The sequence below is a fragment of the Rutidosis leptorrhynchoides genome, chromosome 8 (assembly GCF_046630445.1).
Source record: "Rutidosis leptorrhynchoides isolate AG116_Rl617_1_P2 chromosome 8, CSIRO_AGI_Rlap_v1, whole genome shotgun sequence".
In the NCBI taxonomy this organism is placed as follows: domain Eukaryota; kingdom Viridiplantae; phylum Streptophyta; class Magnoliopsida; order Asterales; family Asteraceae; genus Rutidosis; species Rutidosis leptorrhynchoides.
Window position 1 is genome coordinate 46,297,683 of NC_092340.1, and position 22,999 is coordinate 46,320,681.

At 33.7% G+C, this 22,999-nt stretch overlaps 2 protein-coding genes across 2 annotated transcripts; one reads left to right on the forward strand and one right to left on the reverse strand.

The window, feature by feature from the left end:
• The first annotated feature begins 891 nt into the window (after window positions 1–891).
• On the forward strand, window positions 892–8,838 carry LOC139861376 (uncharacterized). Its single transcript, XM_071849761.1, has 9 exons — window positions 892–1,106; window positions 2,447–2,632; window positions 2,748–2,870; window positions 3,192–3,229; window positions 3,306–3,471; window positions 4,235–5,384; window positions 5,859–7,702; window positions 7,799–7,884; window positions 8,335–8,838. The coding sequence occupies exons 1-9, from the start codon at window positions 963–965 to the stop codon at window positions 8,519–8,521; spliced, it is 3,924 nt and encodes a 1,307-aa protein (XP_071705862.1). The 5' UTR covers window positions 892–962; the 3' UTR covers window positions 8,522–8,838.
• A 561-nt stretch (window positions 8,839–9,399) lies between these two features.
• Window positions 9,400–13,988, reverse strand: LOC139861722 (uncharacterized). The gene is made up of 8 exons (XM_071850218.1): window positions 12,486–13,988; window positions 11,987–12,105; window positions 11,761–11,803; window positions 11,189–11,682; window positions 10,471–10,780; window positions 10,132–10,297; window positions 9,944–10,046; window positions 9,400–9,692 (listed from the first exon to the last, which is right to left on the reverse strand). The coding sequence occupies exons 1-8, from the start codon at window positions 13,617–13,619 to the stop codon at window positions 9,575–9,577; spliced, it is 2,487 nt and encodes an 828-aa protein (XP_071706319.1). The 5' UTR covers window positions 13,620–13,988; the 3' UTR covers window positions 9,400–9,574.
• Between the last annotated feature and the right edge of the window lie 9,011 nt (window positions 13,989–22,999).

A 22,999-nucleotide genomic window follows, 5' to 3' on the forward strand; every position in this document is an offset into this window, starting at 1 on the left:
AAATATCATAGCACATGATCCTAATTTTGAGGATAAGGTCCATTGTATCGCCAAAATCACTATCTATATTTTGCCAATGCCATGTGCAATACAGGCCATAATCAACTTAATTTTAGAAAAAACCACACGTCAAAAATTAGCAAATTTGTCTCTCTCTAGCTGGATTTTTTTTCTTTTTCTTTTATTCAATTGCTGTCAAAAGAAAACAAGAATATACCATTGCTTATATATACACACCCATAATAGTTTTACAATAAAAAAGTGTTCAATACTTCTATGCTTGTGTAAAAACCAACTTGAAAAGGCTTACGTACTGGAATAACTTAATAAATAGTATTTTAATCATAATGTCATGTTTAATTTGGACTTAATGAACTTAAAAAATAGAACTCAATATAGAGACTAATAAAAATGTGTGTGTTTTTTTTTTTTTATTAAAGAAATTACGTTTTAAACAGAAAAAACTCAAATAAGTGTGAAATTACATTTTGATCATAACTTTTGAAATTTATTATTAAGTGCCTTTAGAACTAACTCAAATAGATTAGTTTGATAATTTTAATTATTCAGACAGTTATTTAGCACATATAATGAACAATAATTAATTATTTATCACTTATTCCTTACACGATAAACTAATTTTATTATACGTTTTAAAAAAAATGTCTTTAAAATTTGATTGTAGATTTAGTAATAACAATGCCCCATATAACAATATAATAACAAGAATAATAATATTAATAATTAATAATTACAATTATAATAATAAAAATTAATTAATAATATTAAGTTTTTAAAATGATTTGTGAATAATAACATACGGTTATACCGAATGATAGAAATTAGAGCAGCACCCTCTGCTCTACTGAAAATTCAACTCGGACAGCTCATCTACTAAACTTCTACCACTCCTCTTTCTCTCTCTTATTTTTATACATCTACAAGTTGCAAGTCTGAACAGAATGAAAGAAACAATCAAACAGAAAATGGTGAACCGCTTGCACCGCCGTAACTCCTCCTCCTCCGCCTCTTCTTCCACCACCTCCGTTGATTACAATTCCGGCGATAAACTCCAATTCAAATTCTCTTCTCTTCAAGCTCTTCAGGTACTCATCAATTTCCCTTTCCATATATACATATACAATTGCGTATTTACATCACACGCGCAATAGAATTACACATGTGCTTAGCTGTACGGATGAGGTGTATTCAGTTGTTATGAATGCTAAGTTAATTCGCATGAAGTATATACGAAGTATGTTATATGATAGTACATTAAGTCTAGAATGAACGTATAATGTGTATCGAGCTATGAGAAATTTACTGAATTATGTATAGTATATATGTTTATAAAATTATTATTTGTTTGTAAGATTATAATAACTGCCGTTTCTATTTTTTATTGCGTTTTAGACAATTACTAGAGCTATATGTTTAATGTAATAGGAATGTAAGAACTATGTTTAACTAATGTTAATTGCCGTGAGCTATTTAATCTGTGCTTCAAGTTCATATACTCTATTAAGGATGATGTTGCATCAATGCCACACAGTTTGTATCCAGGTTTGTGAAATTAGGCCTGAAAAGATTTAGCGTTTCCGTTAAGGTTTTTATTAAACATAGAGGGAAATTGCTGTATGATAATGTGCATTGTGCAATGTATGCCAGTAATAAAAGAACAAAATAACGAAAGGAAACCTCATTGAACATAAACTAAAGGAAAACTCTAAATGTGGAGTATCTGATAAGTAGTAATAGTGTACAGTTTCCATGGGCAATGTAGAAGTAAGTCCATTAAGTTACAAATAGAGTGATTTTCGAAGTAGATATCTGTTCACGTGGCAGTTTTTCATATTTAGCTACCTTGTAACTGGTATGTACAAAGTTTGACAGAAAAGATACACAGAGTATATGGTTAGTAGGCTTTGGTTGTTTAGAGAATTTCAGACCAACACAAGGTCTTGTTGTTGAACGCCAGGTAATTGTGAACCAATCTTCCATAATGTATAGAGGTATAGTGGTGAATCAATCTCCCAAGATTTGCGAGGCCTTCCCGTGTCACGTTGTTGCGTTATTTAGTGAATTATAATGTATTAGTAACTGTTGAAATGTGTTCCATAATCCATAGTCTGAGTCTATGTAAACTTATATAGTTGTATGTTTTGGATCTATGTCAATAGCTATGTAACCTTATGGTTCCCTAGATAACTGTAACCAATGGAATTTGTTTCTTAATATGTGTAATCTTGTGGCTAGTATAGTGACAGCTTGATTCGTTATATGTTATGTCTTCGAATGTGCTTCATAGTTCTTTAACCTCGGTGACCTAATTACAGCTGGCATATGATATATCTCAAGTAGTTATCTATCTAATTTTAGTTGTGACTGATTCCTTTTGGTTAAGCATACCTTTTGCAGATTTGTTTACTGTATTTTGCACTCACAGGTCCCAAAGGGATGGGATAAGCTATCGTTATCTATCATCTCTGTAGAATCCGGGAAAACTATTGCTAAAACTGGTAGAGCATCAACACAAAATGGAAACTGTCAATGGACTGAAACTTTGATAGAATACATTGATGATGCTTCAAAAGGACTTGAGCAATGCCTGTATAAGCTTCTCATTTCCACGGTCTGACCATTTCATTCTTCTTATTGAGTATCAGTTTCAATAAATTTGTATTTGTCTTTGTGCTTATATTAGTCTGTAATTGTACCCTGATAATCTATGATGATGTCTTTTGCAGGGATCAAGTAGATCTGGTATCCTCGGTGATATAACAGTAAATTTGTCAGGCCAAATGAGTTCTGAAGCTTCTATTTCTATAGCTCAACCTCTGAATAATTGTAGTTACGGGACAATCTTACAGGTTAGTCATCACGCAGATGCCCCCCTACATATTCTTGGGAAACATAAATCCTTCAACTCAATTTTTCAGTAGCATAATTATTCATAGTATCATCATTTAGTACATTTTCAGGTTCTCTTTTTCTCTATGATGTATATGCATATTAACAAATTAACATTTGTGGTTCGTTTGTATCTATAGAAGGATTAATTTCTTGTGTATTCTTTTTAGAATCCCTCGTTAATTCTGTGGGTCATAGATCTTGTGTTAGACATATAGCACTGTTTTTTTACCCTTAAGAATGAAAACATATAATTCATTTTGGTTATTTTTGTCTTGAAGGTGGAAATTCAGTGCCTAACACCTAGAGCAAATCTGAGGTTTGTTACTGAACAAAGTTATAGTTTAATTACGTTAATTGTTGGAGGAGATTTTTTTACATGCTAAATCTTTCAGGAATGATGGATGGACAGACACCGATTCATTTATGGAAGACGTGAATGCTTCTGATGACCTGGATTCCGCGTCAGACGTTTCTGATGGTAAAGTCAACAAGAGTCTAGATTCTTCCATGAGCAGTAACTTCATGTATACATCTCAAGCAGGCGGAAATGATGGCAGGGTACGTATCACTGTATACTGCAACAATATATTAAATCATATTTTACTCGCCGTCGTTCCTCTTTTCCTATTTGATCAAAAAGCAATTTTCGTCCGTATTCATAACCTAACAATCACACCGATACACCTTTTTTACATACAAGTTAAAGTATTTTACACTGAAGTTGGCATCCAGTTTTGACTTTCAAGTGTCAAATCGGGCAACTATTGTATATATTTCCACTTATGTATACGGTAGCTTTAAAAACTGCAATGACTCCGTTTCCATCTTTTCTTGATACAAATACAAATACAAATACAAATACAAATACAAATACAAATACAAATACAAATACAAATACAAATACAAATACAAATACAAATACAAATACAAATACAAATACAAATACAAATACAAATACAAATACAAATACAAATACAAATACAATTTATATGAGGTTGTATTTTTTATGCGAGTTTGTTAATGATTTCCAAATCAGTTTCTGCAGCATTATTTCAATAGGAAGCAGTTTTTTGAATAAATAGAATTAATAGGTTTCATGCATTATAAACATCCATCACACAATTTTCCACCCATTTGACCTGCCTCCTTTAAGCTATCCTTTTTACCCATGTGACCCAATAGAGTCAAGTACATACCAAATCAACCCGTTCATAAGTAAATGGGTTGAAATTACCACATTTATAATTAATTTTACTTTTCAAGTGAATCACCCTCAAGCTTTTGCATCTTTTTATATCTAAGAATTCCTTTGTTTGCACAGGATAAAAACTTATCTGGACGACGTTCAAGTAGTAGCGTTGATTCAATGGATGATTCTTTTGGCAGGGAGGGTTGTTCGCCACATAGGAATCCGATTGAAGTTGCAAATGATCTAATTGGAAGAAGAGACTCTATGGGATCTTCAGTTAGTGCACAACAAAGCTCATATCACGTATATGATTCTTCTAAATTAAGTCATCCTTTGTACAGCTCAGGTTCAGCAAAGCGTATAATAGTTCAAAGACAAGATTCTGGAAAAATTTCACATTCAATTCCCGCATCACCATTACGAACTTTCGGTTCCACCGAATCTGTTCTTGAATCCGAAGGGGCGACGTTGGAAGAAGTTAGGACAGAATCAAGAATGTGGGAAAGGTATGCACGAAAGTCAAAAGTTGACCTAGATTTCTCAAGGAAGGAGTTTAAAGACCAAACAAGGAAGTTGCAAAATGCATGTATGGAGAATCTCGCATTACAAACAGAATGTGATCAACTGAAACAAGAAGTTGGTTACTTGAAAGTTCTGCTGGATGAATCAGAATTCAAAGAAAAGGCTACTGACAGTCTAAAAGATAATATCCAGACCGAATTGGAAGAAGAAATAAAATTTCAAAGAGATATGAACGATCAGTTATCACTGCAGCTAAATAAAACTCAAGAATCAAATTGTGAGTTACTTTCTGTTCTCCAGGAATTAGAAGAGGCCATAGAGAAACAGCGATTGGAGATAGAGAATCTTAAATCTTCAAAGGATAAGAAGATTAAGGAGCTTGAGAGAGATTGTACTGAGCTTACCAAAGAAAACGTTGAGCTCGTATTTAATCTTAAAGAATCGCGTAAGGAAGTTTCAGTTACTGATAACCATGTTGAAGATTCTGAAATTATTTTACTTCAATGCCAGATACAGAAGCTCAAAGAGGAGGCTGAGAAAAGAGAGCTTGATAAAATAGATGCTAGTTACCTGCAAATTCGCTGTGACGATCTAGAAATCAAGTGTGCGGAATTGGAAGTCAATATGCAAGGTTTCAAGGATAAAGCTTGTTATCTTGATATTGAACTCAATAAATACCGTGCAAAAGCAGAAGAACGTGAAAATGAGGTCTCTAAATTGAAAGAGTTACTGAAAATGCAGAATGATAAAAACAATGACAGTAAGTACTCAACTTTGCTCCAATTATCGTTTCAGTTTACCATCTTTGACTGCCTAGGAAAAAGTGTTGAAATTCTTAACTGTAACAAAAACTATTTTTTTTTCTTCCAAAATATCAATTCAAGCTACTCCTGACATGTTACCGGGTCAAAGAGAATGACATGTCAGTAAAGATGATCATATTGACCTTTTCTGACGGGTTGCCAGAAACGGGTTACCCTGAAAATTATGAATTAGTTTTTTGACACAAACAAAGTTGGCTACTGAATAAAAACTGAAGAGTTGGTTAATGTTTTATGTGATGTGTCCTTTCTATATCTAAACAAAATCTATCCCTGGCCAAGTGTGGATCGTGCCACTTGTTATTTAAGCATCATCATGGTCTTTCGTTGCACAAGATTAACCAAATCATATAAACCTTAAATATATAAACGTATATACAGTTCTAACAGCTAAACCATGCTGACATTTACAGATACACCCGAGAAGGAAGTATTGTCAAAAACCTCTGAAGTGGAAGTGCTTAAATCGGAGAATTTGTTAAAGGACAGGCAGATTCAGCGTTTGAAAACTCAAGTATCTGATCTGAAAATACTGAAGAAACAGTTAATGGGAGGATTACAAGCAATGCAAACCGAAAGTACAACAATCTCTGAATGTCTAGATAAGGTAAAAAGTGACATGGTGATGCTTAACGATACAAAAGATTCTCAAATTGCAGCCAACAAGATTCTTGAAAAGAAGTTACTTGAGCTCGAGAGTTGTAACAAGGAGTTAGAGTTGCACTTAACCGAATTAGAAGTTGAAAATTTACACTTGTCAGAGCGCGTATCTGGATTGGAACCTCAATTACGATATTTAACTGATGCAAGAGAATCAAGCCGGTTAGATCTGCAACATTCAGAGACACTTGTCACAAATTTACAGGCGGAGATAAAGAAGCTAGAAGAGGATACAGAAACGAACAAGGCTGATATGAGACAGAAGTTACAAGACATGCAACAACGGTGGTTGGAAGCTCAAGAAGAATGCGAGTATCTAAAAAAAGCAAACCCGAAGTTACAAGCAAACGCTGAAAATTTAATTGAAGAGTGTAGTCAACTTCAAAAGTCAAACCGGGAGCTAAAACAACAAAGGCTTGAGTTATATAACCGCTGTACGGTTCTGGAAACGGAACTAAAGGAGTCGCAACATAATTATACCAAGTTTGCTAAAAACTTGGAAGATTTGGAAGACAAGTTTTCGTCAATGATCAATGAGATTGATGCAAAAGAGAAAGTTTTTGATTCAGAGCTTGAAGCTTTATATCTGAAAAATGAAGAGCAGACAGAAAAGCTTGTTATGCGTGAGAATATGTTTAATCAGATGTATTCAGAGAAGATGGTTGAAGTTGAAAATCTTCAACACGAGGTGGCCCACCTTAATACACAGATACATGCAAGTCATGATGAAAGGGAAAAAATGGCTTCTGAAGCAGTACACGAAATGCATGTCTTACGTGCAGATAAGCATAAACTGGAGAAAGCGATTCAAGATGTCACAGAGAAATTCATATCATCCGAGAAAAAGCTTGATGAATATGAAGGTAAAATTCAAGATCTGACGGTTGAACTTGCTGCTTTGAAACAGAACCATGGAGTTTTAATGGCGGATCATAATAAATTAATAGAGGTATTGGATGTTACAAGATCTAATGAAGAAAAACTGAGAATTACAGTTAGTGAGATGGATAATCATGTAAAAGATTGTGAATACGAAAGATTACAGTTAACAGAAGAGATTTCGAGTCTGAAAGATCAACTGAAGAAGATTCCAGTTTTGCAGGACGAAGTTATTGATCTTAAGAACTCACTCAATGATGTGAAATACGAGAATGAAAGACTCGAAGCTTCATTACAGTTGGTAACTAGTGATTATAAAGAGTTAAAGGAGGAGAAAACTTCATTGTTGCAGAGAACAAGTAGCATGCAGAAGGCGGTGAACGAATTAGAGGATCATAAACGTAGTAAAGTTGCATTGGAGGAACAAGTTATGCGGCTTCAAGGAGACCTAACTGCTAGAGAAGCATTATGTGCACAGGATGCTGAGTTGAAAAATGAGCTAGGTCGTTTGAAACGATCAAATAATCAACTACAGTGGAAGATAAATGGTCTTCAAAAAGAAAAAGATGAATGCATGAAGAATGTTCAAGTCCTTGAAGAACAATTGGAGCAGAAGAAATATTTAAAGCCAGATGAAATTGAGTGCTCTACTAATAGTGCTATATCTTTCAGATCAGATAGTATGAATAGTCTTCACGAGGACATGAAGCTCTCAGAGGTTCGATTAGATTAAATTCCTTCTTTATAACAATATTTATTTATATAAAAATAGCTATGATCTGATTTCTAACCATGTTTTTTTCCCGTGGAACAGGATATGGGAGCAAAAATTCAGTCACTTGAAAAGGAACTTGCTGAGGCTTTGGAGGCAAATGACATGTTTAAGGCCCAGATAAATAGGTATTAACAGTTAACAATAACAATAAATATGAATGGGTCAATTTGGATGTGTTTAGTTTGTAATGAGTCAAAATGGATAAAACAAAAATGGGGTAATGGCATGTAATAGGAAAGTTCTTTCACAAATGTACTACTATCAAAGTACATTTTGGTTGAAGTGTGTTGCTATTACAAGCCATTCATAAAACGTCTATTGGTTTATTTTGTGTGGGTGTATTATTAAATGTGTAAACCTCCAAAGAGATTTTATTGAATGATTTATAATACTGTTGATAAAATGAAATTGTGTGACTGTATCTGTCACTAATCTAGTCTCTATCTACTTGTTTTGACCCATCTCCCAACCCGCTCATTTTGCCACCCACCCATCTCAAATTACACAGGAATAAGCTAATCTTGTGTGTTGTCATTCTTGCTAATATACTTCTTCCTGCCAATTTTCATTTATAGTTTCATGTCTAAAGAGCAAGTTGATAAACAACACGAGAAAGATGGATCTTCACTTGAGACGGAATTAAAAGAACTTCAAGAACGCTATCTCCACATGAGCCTCAAATACGCTGAAGTAGAAGCTCAGAGAGAAGATCTTGTATCAAAGCTAAAGGCTGTGAGACCTGGAAAGAGTTGGTTTTCTTAACTTCGCAAAGGGAGATTTTAACATCCCTGGTACATTGTGTCTTTACCCATTTACAAAATGTTAATATCCTTGATCATTATATATATATGAGGAAACCCAAAAATACGTGAGTGTATACTTGAACAAATAGCATAATGGATAGCATGTAGTAAATATTTCGAAAAAAAAAATGAGTTAGATTATGTTTGTATCCATGGGCATGGCTCAGGCATCCGTTATCCTGATTTAAAATATACCAAGTAAAAACATGAGTGTTGTTACATGTACATGTTATATCTTATTGAAGGTACGAGAAAAGTTTACATGATTGTTATATTATTTCACATCGTATCATATTTCATATTCATATCTATATTATTATATAAATCACCCTGTGACAGGGTACTTCATGTTAGACAGGGTCATGTCTAACAATTATATGTAGATAAATACTGTATCTCTTTGAGTACTGGCAAATTATTGGGGTGGCAGGAATTGGTCGTAGCACCCCAAAACTTATCGTTCAAGATCCGTCATATTGATTTGTCTAACTTTTTTCATAACAAGTAAAAGAGTCAACAGACAGTTTTGGATGCTAAACTTGTTTTTTTTACCTTGTAAATACCAAATAAAAGCGTAGTGGTCATGAATGCAGTTTTATTCTTCTTTTTTTTCTTTCTAAAATTAGCATAACCTTAAGGTATTTTGTTGTTCATGAATAAGTAACAAACAACTTGCAGCATAACAGATGGAACCGTTAGTTTAATTGTTAAACTTTATTTTCTCTACAATAAACTTATGGTCAGTTCGTTTAACCTCCGATATAATCCTTCGGTTAAAAATACATGAAGAAAAGACATTTTACTGTAGATATTATATTTGATAATGCAACAATGAAGGAATGAAAATGAGCCAATTGTTAATCCAATTATACAATGCGTAATCAATCATTCAACATATAATCAGAAAAACAATGTGGCAAAAATGAGGCACTCTACAGGTGAGAATACAAAGAACTTGAGACCTGAGCAGATCACTTTAGTCTTGTTCCTCTGTTAGTTTGTAATAATCTGTTTACAGTATGGAGTAAGCTCGGATGACTTCAACAATTGGTGCCCGGCACAATGGACACTTCCCTCCTCCACGAATCAACTCATTAGCACATTTTGAACAGGCACACATGTGCCCACATCTGCACCACATTTCAAAATAAAAATTATCACCGTTCATTATTTAAATATAAAAAGAAGAATATTTATATTTACTAAATGGCGAAAACACTATTTATTTTACTATAGTAGTACTTTGGAGGGAAACGATTTCTCTTTATTCTAGGATAGAGGAAGGATTGTCTACGTCTCACCTCCCCCTACCCCACACATGTGGGATTCCCCCTACCCCACACATGTGGGATTGGGTTTTGTTGTTGTTTGGAGGGAATACCTGTACAACAAAGAATCAATCTGGCTATCACAACAAAGACAACAGGTTCCTTTCCTCACTTGATCCCATTTTGATCCATCTTCCGAAGTTTCTGCAGCAATAACTGCAAACGGAGCTTATTTAATTAGTGTTTTCTCTACATAACCGAGGGGCACAGTGGTAATTACAACCATGATCTTAGTATGTACCTTTTTCATCGCCTGATCGATTCAAAGCAGCAGAAACTTCCTGTCGAACAGACCTTTGCAGCTCCAGTTGCATGTCCATGCAAGCCTCGAGCATTCTCTGCATGTGGCTCATACCTTGTTGTAATCTTGCCATATCTGTCCTCAAATCGTTTATCATTTCCCACTCCTGTTCCAATTGATATTCATTCGTTAATCATATATTCATATATTCACCTTTACAAAAAAGTTAAATTTTTAGAGTGTTTGACAAACTCTGATTATTTAAACAGAAACAGAAGTTTCTTGCAAAAAGACTAACAATGGCAAAGCACACATCCAAACACCCCCAAGTTAACTTACAAGTTCAGAGCGATGATGCATGCTGTGACGGGACCAACTAGAATAAGGCAAATGGTGCCAAATTGGTTGTGGTGGCGGTACAGGAGGAGATGGTAGAACCAATGAAGGTCTACCAATGGCATCATGTTGATTCTGATTAGTCTGTTCATCCCTGCGGTGCTCCTGGGCACCCTCTTGTGAAGTAGGGTTCGGAAAGTTCCGATAAAGATCTCGATCAGTTGGAGTACGACCTTGTCTACTGACATATGATTGAATCAACTGATCCAAACTTTCACGGAAACCACTGCGCAGCAGATTAGAAACACTTCTCCTACAGAAAAATATCATAACAGTCAATGCAAAAGTAACAACAAAGGATGAAAACTTGATATGTGCAGCTACTTAGATCCATTTACTAATAAATGAGCCAATTCAGGTTCTGTTTGTCTATGATAGCTCAAGTATAAATAGGTTAAAATGAATGATTGTCATTCAAATTTAATGTACAGTACATCATTCAACATTTTACTCAGAATAAATGCCTAAGATAATTGATGAGGGTATGATCTTGTTATTGTATGCAACACATTTGTAGAAAAAATTGGACAAGTGTTTGCAGTCAGATATACCAATCCATGTTGACCCATAACATAATATTCCCTTTTGACCCGAACCCATTATGACCTGTAGTCCAACCCACCCATATTGACACCTCTACTGCTTAAAAAAGGTCTACTACCTGCTCAAAAGTTCCCTGAGTTCTATGCTGTACACATTATCATCATCTGGTGGGTGAAATCTATTGACTCTCCTCAGCGGAACATTATGCAACATTCTTGGATCAGAAGGCCCTTCTGACCAATTTTCAATGACTTCCCGTGAACCATCCTCATGCCAAACCTCATTGGTTTCATGTATACGTGCACGTTCTACATCACTACCCGAAGTTTCCTGGGGCCAATCATTACCAGAAGTTTCGTGCCAATTGACATCTTCTGGAGTCTCATCTCTCCATTCATTGAACTCATTATAGCCTTCATGCTGCCACCCTCCTCTCTCATCATCTTCAACTACCTGGTCTTGCCACTCCTCTCTCTCATCAATACTTGCTTGTTGATTAGTGCTATGAACAGCTGTATCACTTTCCAAGTTTCCAGTGCGATCAGTGACCTGACGATCGTTGGGTTCCTGAACCAACAGCTGTGACTGCTCTTGGTTTTCATCATCGATCTCCTGCAAAGTGTGTAAGTCTCCTAAGTTGTAGAACAGGTGATGTTACTGTTAAAAAGAGTAATCAGAATGGTTGCTTACTTGACCATAAACATTGCTTTCTGATCTGGTCCGGAACTCTTCCCTGGTAAAAGGAAGCCACATCATCAAATGATTACCAAAATGAGACCAAAACTATTAACAGTTCTAATCGATATGTTTTTAAGGCATATCAGATTAGCAGTTTAAAAGTTACCTGGATCCTTAAAGCAGATAATGTAATTGAGTATTAACAATTCAATTCGTGAAACTGTAAAACAAAACTTACCTCAAACCAGAGACAGTGTGGCGTTGTCTCAATTGGACCAACTCAAATGCTGAAACTGAAGACGGCCTCTCTTCTTCCACAGGCCTTTCATTTCGTAAAAATCTGCCTCTCAGTAATGACTGACAAAATAAAGACAAACTTCAACAATCATGTATAATCCCAAAACTAAGGTCATAAAGCATGTATATCACTATATCATCCTCATAAGTGTATCGGGTAAATTATAAGTCATACTGTTAAGGTTACCCTCTACCTTACAAACTTGTACCCAAATTAAAAGATGCAAAGCATATTCGTTATGTTAATCAATACTTGTACCTTATCCTGTAGCAGCAATACCTTTAGGTCCATTTACGAACCTTATCATTACTAACCAAAGGATAATAAAACTCTATGATCATATACATACATAGTTAAATATACAGGCTATTTGGTAAGTGTAAAGGCGGACAAAACTGTTGAAGATATGAATACAGAACATGACTAAAACGCAACTGACCTGAATGCGGTTGCGATGTGCAAAATCAGAAACAGCACGATACTCTGTCAAACCCTGAAGTTCCCTCTGTCTTTCCCTTTCAACCCTCATAAGCAGATCAAGTAACGCTTGTCGACCACGCAACCTCAACATATCCCTTCTGACATGCTCCGACTCTGGTTGACCTTCATCACGTTGACCACCATTTCTTTCTTGACTTTGTTCACGAACATCGCCACGTGGTCCCCTCTGCTGACTAGTCATTTGAACCCACTCCCTCACAATCCTCACTCTTTCACGCTCGGTTTCCCCAAGCCATTCTGCTCTTGGACTATTACTCCCCTGACCATCAACACGAGCCGGATCGGTCCCATCAGTTTCCCTCCAACCCTGAACAATATGCCTAACCCTTTCCCTCTCAACCTCACCAATATCAGGAGTTCGCTCACGGCTCGAACCATCATTATCTGGACCCTCATTTTGCTGTTCCATTTGTTCATGAGACCAAGTTGCATAATCATTTTCACTACCCGTAACATCCCCATGTTCACTCCTTCTACCTTCAGTACTACTCGAAACATTTGTATTAGAATCCACACTTCTTTGCTGTCTAAGTCTAACTCTCACCCTTTCACGAGCACGATTCAAAACATGCTCATCTTCCAACTCTTTCCACATCTGCAAAATAGACGACGCACGAGTGCTCGGTCTCTCAACATTCCCCTGCCTCCTAGAAGTAGGAGAAGGTGACTCAGACTCCCTCAAAAACGATGAATCTAACATTGATACAGTATGCAAACCTGCAAGCGCCATCAATTCGGATTCACGATTTCTTCTCTCTATCGTAATAATCATCTCTTGTGCTTGCCTAGCAGCCCACCTACTCAAAATCCGAGAGTGTCGTCTTCTAGCAATAGATGACTCGGCCAGATCATCACCACCATCAAGATCTGACCGACATCTTCTTCTCATAAGCTGATCACCACCCTCGATATCGTTATCATCCTCCGTGTTACGTGGAGAGCTACATGATGCAAATGACATACAATCATCCAATTGCCCCCTCACTAATTCCTCAAATCCCCTATCGAAATCAGAACAAGCCTGATTATTACTCTCAGGCTTCTGTAACATTTTCTGTTGAACGTCAGTCATCTTTATATTCGTATTCGCACTAACCCTACCTTCAAAAATCCAACATAATCATCCACCTCACCAAACACATCCAAATGGATAATCAACCATTTCCTTAGATAACAAAACTAAACTTAATTTGTCATAAACCTAACCCTAAATTGATACAAAAGACTCGTTCAATTTACAATACAAATCACTATGCGATAAATTTAATATCACCTGATCAAACAAACTATCAAAACCGAATTTTGTATCATCAACGATACAATTCATCATCAACAACAAACAAATCGAAGCTACATCCATCACAATCAATCAATGAAACAATTCACCAACTAATTCGATATCAAAAATATCAAAATCGTAGATATAAACGTACCTGTGAACCAGTGTTTCAACACAGTGGATATAAATTAAAACCCTAAGCAAACGAAAGGAATTTAAATATAAATCGATGATGATGATGATGAAGTTGTGACGAATTGATTGACACAAAAAGAAATTGAAATCGAAAAGCGAATGTTTGCGTGAAAAGATATATATATATATATATATATATAGAAATGTGATCAAGTGAGAATGTTCTCATTTATATAAATGCTGAGAACTAATCTAGACCATCAATGCTTTTGATCAATGGTTAGAAATTTTAAGAGTATTTAAAATTAAAAATAAAGAAAAAGGGCATATGTGGAAAATTGCACCCTTAAACATCTCATCCACTTTGTATCCTATAACCACCTATCTCTCTCTCTCTAAATTGTGGTATGAAATTCACGACGTATTTAGCATAATTCCCGGAACTCTCATTTAATTTTAATGGAGTTCCATATACAATATCAAAATATTCCTTATTTTTTGCATGTATCGCTAACCGTTAAAATCTTTTCCTATACATTCATGCGGGCAAAGTGGCATGATTTATAACAGAGAAGTAAGTTTGGATGCAAGTAATTTTATGTTCTGGTGATCCATAAATATAAGTGTTAAATAGTATCGATTGATGCATCGTTATTATTATTAAATCGAATCGATGTATCCATGTACTGGGTAATTTTATAAAAATAGAAAAGACTTATTTTTTGGGCATCCTTCTCTTTTATATTTGTAAACACAGAAGCAATAGACGAGCACATTTTTTTTTAACGGCCACGAGTACATTAACTGATTGAATATTACTCCGTATAGATCTGTTTTACATACAAAATAGTGAAAATACCCATTGGATGTATTTTTATGAATTAACAAAAGTAATCCTTCATCCAACCGGCCTGTGTTTTCTTCCGGATCGTCGCGAGTAAAAGGGATGCATCACGATGGTAATTGAAAAAGATCAACAGGGGAGATTTTGAATCCTAACTGGTAGTTAATTCGTTAAAGGGATGCTAAATAACTTTTTTAAGATGAACGATGGATGCATACCGATCATAATTAATGAACAAGCCATATACGTAGCATTTGTTAAAAATGGGCTGTTGATCTTAAAAGTGTACATAGAAATTATGAATGCAACGTGAATATATGAAAATTAATAAATTTTATGAGTTTAAGCCTAAGAAATAGGATTGTAAAAATTACATTTATACCCATGTTCTCATTTTATATATTTATGAGAACATTCTCATGGGAATGCTATATATATATATATATATATATATAAATGAGAAATAGAAGATTATAGGTACAAAATATGGAGGGAGGGAGGGTTGAAATTGGTAGAAATAATTTCAATTTTAGGGGAAGAAATGAATTTGTTTGTTGAGCGCGATTTTGTAAGCCAAATAATCGACACGTTTTTTTTACGAAACATAATTTTAACGTTAAGGAAATTTAAAGGGCACGTAAAATTAATAATGTACTGACCACCTTGAAAATGTATAAAATAGTACTCTATTAAAATTAAAATTTACTATGCACGTAAACCTCTATATCTACTAAAATCTCTCATTATACGTGTGAACACTAATGATATACGGTGTGTTATGAAAAACTTATCCAAAGACAAACTGCAAACAAACAATTAAAAATAATGTTATGAAAATGGAAGTTGATCCGTACACCACCTTATTTTTGTCATACACCAACAAAACAATTATTTAGACAGTTTTACCCTTCCTTTGAGAAGTTAAGGGGAGTTGGTGGTGAACAAAAGGAAGGGTAAAAATGTTCAAAAAATTATTTAGTGGTGTATGACAAAAAAGAGATGGTGTACGGATCACCTCCCTATGAAAATGGATTAGGAGTCGTGAGGTTGAACACGCATGGGTTGCTACGATAAATGGAGAAACATTTACTCATCTATTTATATAAATAGACAACTAATTTGTGGAAATTAAAAAGAAATTAAAGTAGGAGAGAAAAATGTTTAAACTAACTTTAACTTATTTATAGAGGTGAACAATTAATTAATGACAACTCGATAATTGAAAAAACATTTTATAATGATCGCTAAGGTAATTAATACCCCTTTAGATGATGCATACAACTAGTCTTTAAAAAAAAAAAGTAAAGTAAGAAAATTTAAAATAAACATAGTTTTAAAAGATAAAAAAAAAAAAAAAACGAAATGCGGAAAATGATTTCTCTCTGTAACTACATTTTTTCAATGGTGGGGATGACTCGAACATTACAGCAATAAATGATTCCGCTATATACATTAAATGTTTTTTCAATCTAATTACAATTTTTTTTTTTTGAAAGCCAAAACATATATTAAAAGTTGATACAAACTTTTATTTAATAAAACATAACCAAAATTAAAAGTAAATATAGTCTAAAAATGTAAATATTCATAAGAAATATAGATGTTTAAATGAAAAGTAAGAAAAATTAAAATAAATATAGTTTGAAATGTTTAAACAGAAATTCAAAAAAAAAAAAAAAAAAAATCCAGAAATGATTTCTCTTTTTACCTTAACATTTTTTTACTAGTAGAGATGACTCACGCATTAGAGCAATAAATGGTTCCGCTATATACGTTAAACACTGTTTTATTTATAACTACAATACATACATTGAAAGTTGATACAAAATTTTATTAAATAAAAATGAACCAAAATTAAAAATAAATATAGACTAAAAATTGTAAATATGGATAAGAAATGTAGACGTTTAATAAGTGAAAAAAATAATACATACAGTATAAATTAAAATTTTAATTTATTCAAATAGAATTGATAAGTGAAAAATAAAAAATAAATAAAAAAAAAAACAAAGGAGACATGGATACCCCCATTAAATAAGTCTCTGTAGGACTTAAAGGAACCTTTAAGTGGTTGTGAACGACTCGGCTAAAACATGAATGTAGTTTACAAGTTCATATTATTTATACATACTATATATATACTATAAAAAATTATATTTAAAACTACACTAATGACTACATTCGTAACAGGTAATAGTATGATGTATAATTATAATTAATTATAAAGTATATACAATTATACAATACATCCATTAATATGAAAAAGTATAAGAAAAATATACAAGTGATAAATATCTTTGATATGAATGGTCAAACATCATATTCATATGTTACATAATTATATATGTATTCTTATATAAATTGTACGAGTATAGTATTACTCTTGATGTCAACAAGTAAGAGGTAAACGCGCTTCGCTGCGTATGAAAAGTTTTTTACTATATATAATTATATATTTCAAATAAAAATATTTTAATATTAATATTAATATTTTAATATTAATGTATATATAATTATACATAGAACTTGCGGGCATAGCCTAAAGTTCTTCCCATGTACTTTGTGTCATGAGATAGGGAGAGGTCATGGGTTCGATCCTTAGGGATGACATGATTTTTCTTTAAACCAATTGAACACCAATAATGGTGGTATATATTGACCCTATAGGGAGGTTTTACCGGATTCGTTCACGAACCCCTACTCAGAACCACTGACCGAATGGATGTGTTTCCGGGTACCGTCGATCGGGTTCGGGTTTCCGCCCGAACGTGTGTGTTACGTACAAATGATGAGGTTCATTGAAAGAAATGATCTACTAATGCCAAAAAAATCGTCGTTAAAAAAAATGTACTCAACATATATATAATATGGTGTTTAAAGATATAAAGAATGTTGTTAAAAGAGTATTGTAGAAAGGGTTAAGGTGAGATTTATGAAATATAAAAGTTTCAGGGTTTGTAATAAAAAAATAAAATTAAGTGTGAAAGTGGAAGGAGGGAAATTTCGAAAAAAAAAATAGGAAGGAAGCAAACTGAAAATTGACGAGGACTAAAATCAAAAAACGAAAATTGAAAAGGGGACAAACAGTAAACTGACGATTTATATAACAAAAGATTGGTATGGGTGTGAACAGTAACACTGAAACTAGCCGATCATTCTAAACCTATTGAAGCACAATCTGAGTCTTTATACAAGGCTTTTCACTTATATAAAGTGATATAATATAATGTATTTAGTATTTATATTTAATATCTATTAAAGAAAAAAATATTTGATGAAGCTTTAAACCAAGCAAGGAAAGTGGTATTTTTTTCATTCTTTTTAACTCCTATTCGAGAACTTTGACGTTGATTGTATTTATCATATTTTTAATTTTGTTATCTATTTTGACTGATTTTAAAATAATAAATTCAAGTTCGATCTACTCAATTGAACGTTTGACAATTATAACCGAATAACTCAGCCAAGTCGAAGATTATAGATAACTATAAAATCTTTACTAGTGGTGAACTAGTCGGACTACTTTAAAATCCAACTAGTCTAGGAAATTTAACAACTATGACCATCACTGTAGGCATGATAGTTTATATACGAAATTAGTCTAAGAGATCATATAAACGAAGGTAGTTAAGAAATGAGCTAGAATGACACTAGTTAGATAGTTACATTAGACCGTTGTCAACAGTTATGTTCTCGAAGTTTTCTCTAAGTTTTCTCAAAATAAACTGATGACATAATTTCTCAAATTTTCTCACTTCATATTTCTAACCCTCTTCATTTTTCTACATATTTTATAATGGTTGGTGACATTAATTGTCTATACATAACGTCAACATATTCACCTCCAATTAAAATAAATAACATAGCGGGTCTCACACTCACTTATTTTAAAAATGGCGTAGCACGAGTTCAATCTTCGGTGACTGTTAGAGGAAATGCTAACATAATACTGATTTGATAGTTCAATTATGAGAATAAGTACGCCAAGATCGAAAGTGATCTTATTCTCATCAAGGCGTGCATATTCAAGATGTCAAGAGCTTTAGTTGTGCATTTGGATATTTCAAATCAGGGATAACTTTGAGTGCAATATTGCAGTTCACCATAATCGAACTCATGACATTTCGCTAAAAAAGGCAAACCACTACCATTTAAGTTACAACTCAATGTTACAAACAATCGAAATTGAAGTTACAAAGAAAACAAAACTAACCAATTGCAAGATATAATAAACGTATTTTTGTAAATTAAATCAAATTGATGATTTTTTGATCTCGATTCGATTTTAGGATCAAGATTCAGATATGAAAGCATGGAACGAGTGAAACGGGGATTGTTGTCTAAGAATCGCACGCATATTTGACTTAATAAACGGCATCGTTTGTGGCACGTCAAATTTTATGCGTTGGGATGGCCTTTTCGCCGGGCTAAATCAATCATCAATCATTCATGTTGAAATGTACACTTCATCATCCTATAAATAGTTCACTTTTCTTTGGGGAAGCCATCTAACACGTGGTGTTCAATCAATTTATTACAACAATTAATTTTAGTTTTCTTGCCCAAAGTTGACCAACGATATTAGTCAACTAATATGATTAGAAGATAAACAAATTGTTATGAACCCATGGCTCATATTTGTCGAATATATAACTAGAAAAGGAGAATGCAATAACCTCAAACGCATAAATGGACTTAGTTGCTTCTATTCTTTTCATCCAGATTGAGATTGAGATCACATGGTTGGAGTAAAATCTAATTGAAAATGAAAATTCAAGACCTTTATGAGTAAGAGAAATCGAAGGCAGAAAAAAGTTTAGATTTTCTTTGTTTATATTATTGAGTAATAACTAAGTATTTACTTTTATTTAGCCGTACACGGTCTAACCACAAGTTATGAAATTGGTTTTGATAATAAAGTTTAAATACGTGAATTAAAACCTCAATCCCTAGATTATCTTGTTCCAGTTGAGAATGCAACAACCATCATATGTATCTTATCTTAGTTAATTCAATGTTCATTCACTACTAAAGAATGGTATACGTGTTGAAAAGTCTGTTGGTGATTTTAGCATGATCCAACGTCATTTTAATTGATTGGATTGCTAAGTTGAAAGTGCTCGAACTATTGAAACGCTACACGGATTTGAGGAGTGTAGAGTACACGTTCGTAAAGTGTAAAATGGTTTGAGGATATGTTAGTGAGCTTGGAAATAACATTTGAAACTTATTGAATGCGAAACGCGACTTGAAAGGCTAAACACACTTGAAAATAAGCTTAAACTTAATTTTCGTGTGTAGTAGCTTTAAGCCGCGACGCGGCTTAAGGCATGATTTCAAGGTCGAGAGTTTTTGCATCTTTGGAAGTGTTTTGCTTTCTTAGCCCGCGGCGCGGCTCCTGGACCCGCGGCGCGGCTTAACACTGAACTCGCTGAAAAGGTGCATTTTCAACCCAAAAGGCACATTTGAACCTCAAACGTTTATGAGGTTGTTCCAGGACATTTATGAACGGTTTTTTCATGTATTTGGACTTGTTTAAGCACAAATACATGGGTGTGACATTTCAAGCATTGTATGAGTTCATACGAAAAGATGTGACTCTTCAAAGACACCTTTTGACTCATTATAAATATATGGATTCATTTTCATATGAATGGTTAGACATTTTTGTACAATGTTCCAGATTTTGAACATGTCTAACACACTTTCAACACAAAACTTACATATTATACTTTCTAGAATTGCAAGGAACAATTATCTTTTGGTCAAGACGATTGTTCATACTAGTCTTATCCTAATAGTGCTTTCATGTAACCCGTGACCAAGTGGGTCGAAATACTCTATTAAGAAAGTGTTCACACGATTCTAGTATCAATTCGGTTGTTGATTCTTTACTCACTAATCCATATTTCTCCAACAAAGTCTATGAAACCTTGTTTGATTAACACGTAACAAGTCTAACTACTACAATATATGTACTGTGGTTCCTTTTAGGATCAAAACCAAGAATCTTGTTAATTTTCGTAACAAAAGGCAAATATAGATTCACAAAAATGAAAAAATTATACTCCGTAATAAATAAAAAAAGATTTATAAGAAAATAAAAAAATGAGTCGGACATATCCTACAAGGGGAGAACAGGATGGCTACCTAATATCAAGCTTGCCCATGCAAAATTATACCTACTAATTTTTACTTTTTGTTTTTTACCATCTTAACTTTTTCCATCTCCTCCTTTACACCAATCATTTATATCTTCTTGTCACTCATAAATTATCGTACTTGTTTGGCAAAGCTTCGCTGAGAAAGATTCACAAGATCATTCATGCATGTATTCATATCGATAAAGATTGATTGCTATTGGTCAATAATAGTTGCACCTAAAAGTTATAGTTCATCCCTTTACACTTGTGTATTGGAATGAGGATGGGGAGGTCTTAAGTTCAAGTCTCTCCCATTAAAAATATCCGTGGAATTTATTTCCTGAAAGCTGGATTGCCCCGGGAGGTTTTACCGACCCGTATTCAGGACTCAGGTTTGACCCGTCTGCCCTTCGGGATAGTTTAAGGTTCGGATCCCTGTAATGCGGTTTGAGTTTCCTCCCAAAAGCGCGTGCATGCGTATAAATGAGAGTATTCGAGGCCAACAATTTGCCTTTCAAAACTAAAAAGTTTGATTAGATTCATTATAAGTTATGTTAACTTGTAGGGGTGTAAACGAGTCGAGCCGAGCTCGAGCTCGGCTCGTTTAAATTTCAAAGAGTGCAGGCTCGAGCTCGGCTCGGTTCGAGTCTAATAGCTTAAGCTCAAGTTCGACTCGTTTGATATTTTACAAGCTCGAGCTCGACTCGAACTCTACTCGTTAATTACATCATTTTATGTTTCTTTATAGGGCAAATGGTCCGAAAAGGTAACCTAAGTTACTCAATTCGACAATCAAGGTAACCCCCAATATGCCTAAGCCCGAAAAGGATTTCAATTTTATTTTTGCTCAAGAAAAGAATTATGTGTTCAAAAATTTTAAAATTGAGGTAATCTTCATCAAATTCATTAATGATCGTTATTCAAAAATACACGTTTTGTGATGACCCGGAAATTTCTGACCAAATTTAAACTTAATCTTTGTATGATTAACATTTTCGACACGATAAGCAAAGTCTGTAAAACTGAATCTCAAAATTTTTGAACTACTTTTATATATTTAAATACCCTTCGACGAACAATTATATGTAAATAGATACATATATACTATAACATGAAAAGGTAACAATGTATTAATTGTTTGATACCGTACATTAAACTTATTGGTTTAAATATTTATTCGAATGTATATGATAAGTTGAAATATTTATTATTAAAATTTATTTATAAATAAACTTCCAATGTGTATTTAAAAACTGATTTATGTATATTAAAAAGATATATACATATATATAATAAACGATAGTAACATTCGTTTATTGATTCAATTGATATTTAGTTAAGTTAACTAAAGCGTTTAAGATGAACCAGTTAAACACTAATTTGTTACAGTGTTTTCAAATTGCCACATTACTCAAAATGCTACAGTGTTTTCGAAAATCACTATTTGCTACAGTGAAATTGACTTTGCTACAGTGAATTGCTACAGTAAAATTTGACTTTGCTACAGTAACTTTGCTACAGTAAAACACTATTATAAAAATGTGTTTTAACAAATAGCGAGACGATGATTTATAGAAGTAAATGACCAAAACACTCGAAAGTTTAAGATACACTTTGAGTGATATAATTAAGGGATAATTTAAGGCTATATTTTGACAAAGGTACGTGTCACGAAATGTAAAATGCAAGTTTTCTAAACGTACGAAAATGCGTTCGAGAAACCGGAACCGGGACATAAGTCGAGTGATGACGTACGACCTATCGGAACAAAAATTACAAGTCTACTATGCACAAGAATAAAATATAATATATAAATAATTATATTAATTATTTATATATTTATATTTATTTTATATTATGTCGACAAGCTAGGAGCCAAAACAATGTGAGCTGTCCCTGGTCCTCATGCGAGTCGCATGGCCAGAAGGCCATTTCCATGCGAGTCGCATGACTCCAGATTTCAGGCCAAGTGCTATAAATTCTCGAGTTTTGGCCAGATAAATCACACACACATAAATATTATTTTTACTCCGTATTTATTTATTTTATTA

Excerpts from the sequence above, each read along its gene's own strand:
- LOC139861376 (XM_071849761.1), top strand. The coding sequence starts at position 963 with ATGAAAGAAACAATCAAACAGAAAATGGTGAACCGCTTGCACCGCCGT. Across the intron at positions 2,633-2,747 it reads ATAAGCTTCTCATTTCCACG|GGATCAAGTAGATCTGGTAT; the intron begins GTCTGACCATTT and ends TGTCTTTTGCAG. Across the intron at positions 3,230-3,305 it reads ACACCTAGAGCAAATCTGAG|GAATGATGGATGGACAGACA; the intron begins GTTTGTTACTGA and ends TAAATCTTTCAG.
- LOC139861722 (XM_071850218.1), bottom strand. The coding sequence starts at position 13,619 with ATGACTGACGTTCAACAGAAAATGTTACAGAAGCCTGAGAGTAATAAT. Across the intron at positions 12,106-12,485 it reads CACATCGCAACCGCATTCAG|TCATTACTGAGAGGCAGATT; the intron begins GTCAGTTGCGTT and ends TTATTTTGTCAG. Across the intron at positions 11,683-11,760 it reads AAAGCAATGTTTATGGTCAA|GAGATCGATGATGAAAACCA; the intron begins GTAAGCAACCAT and ends CACACTTTGCAG.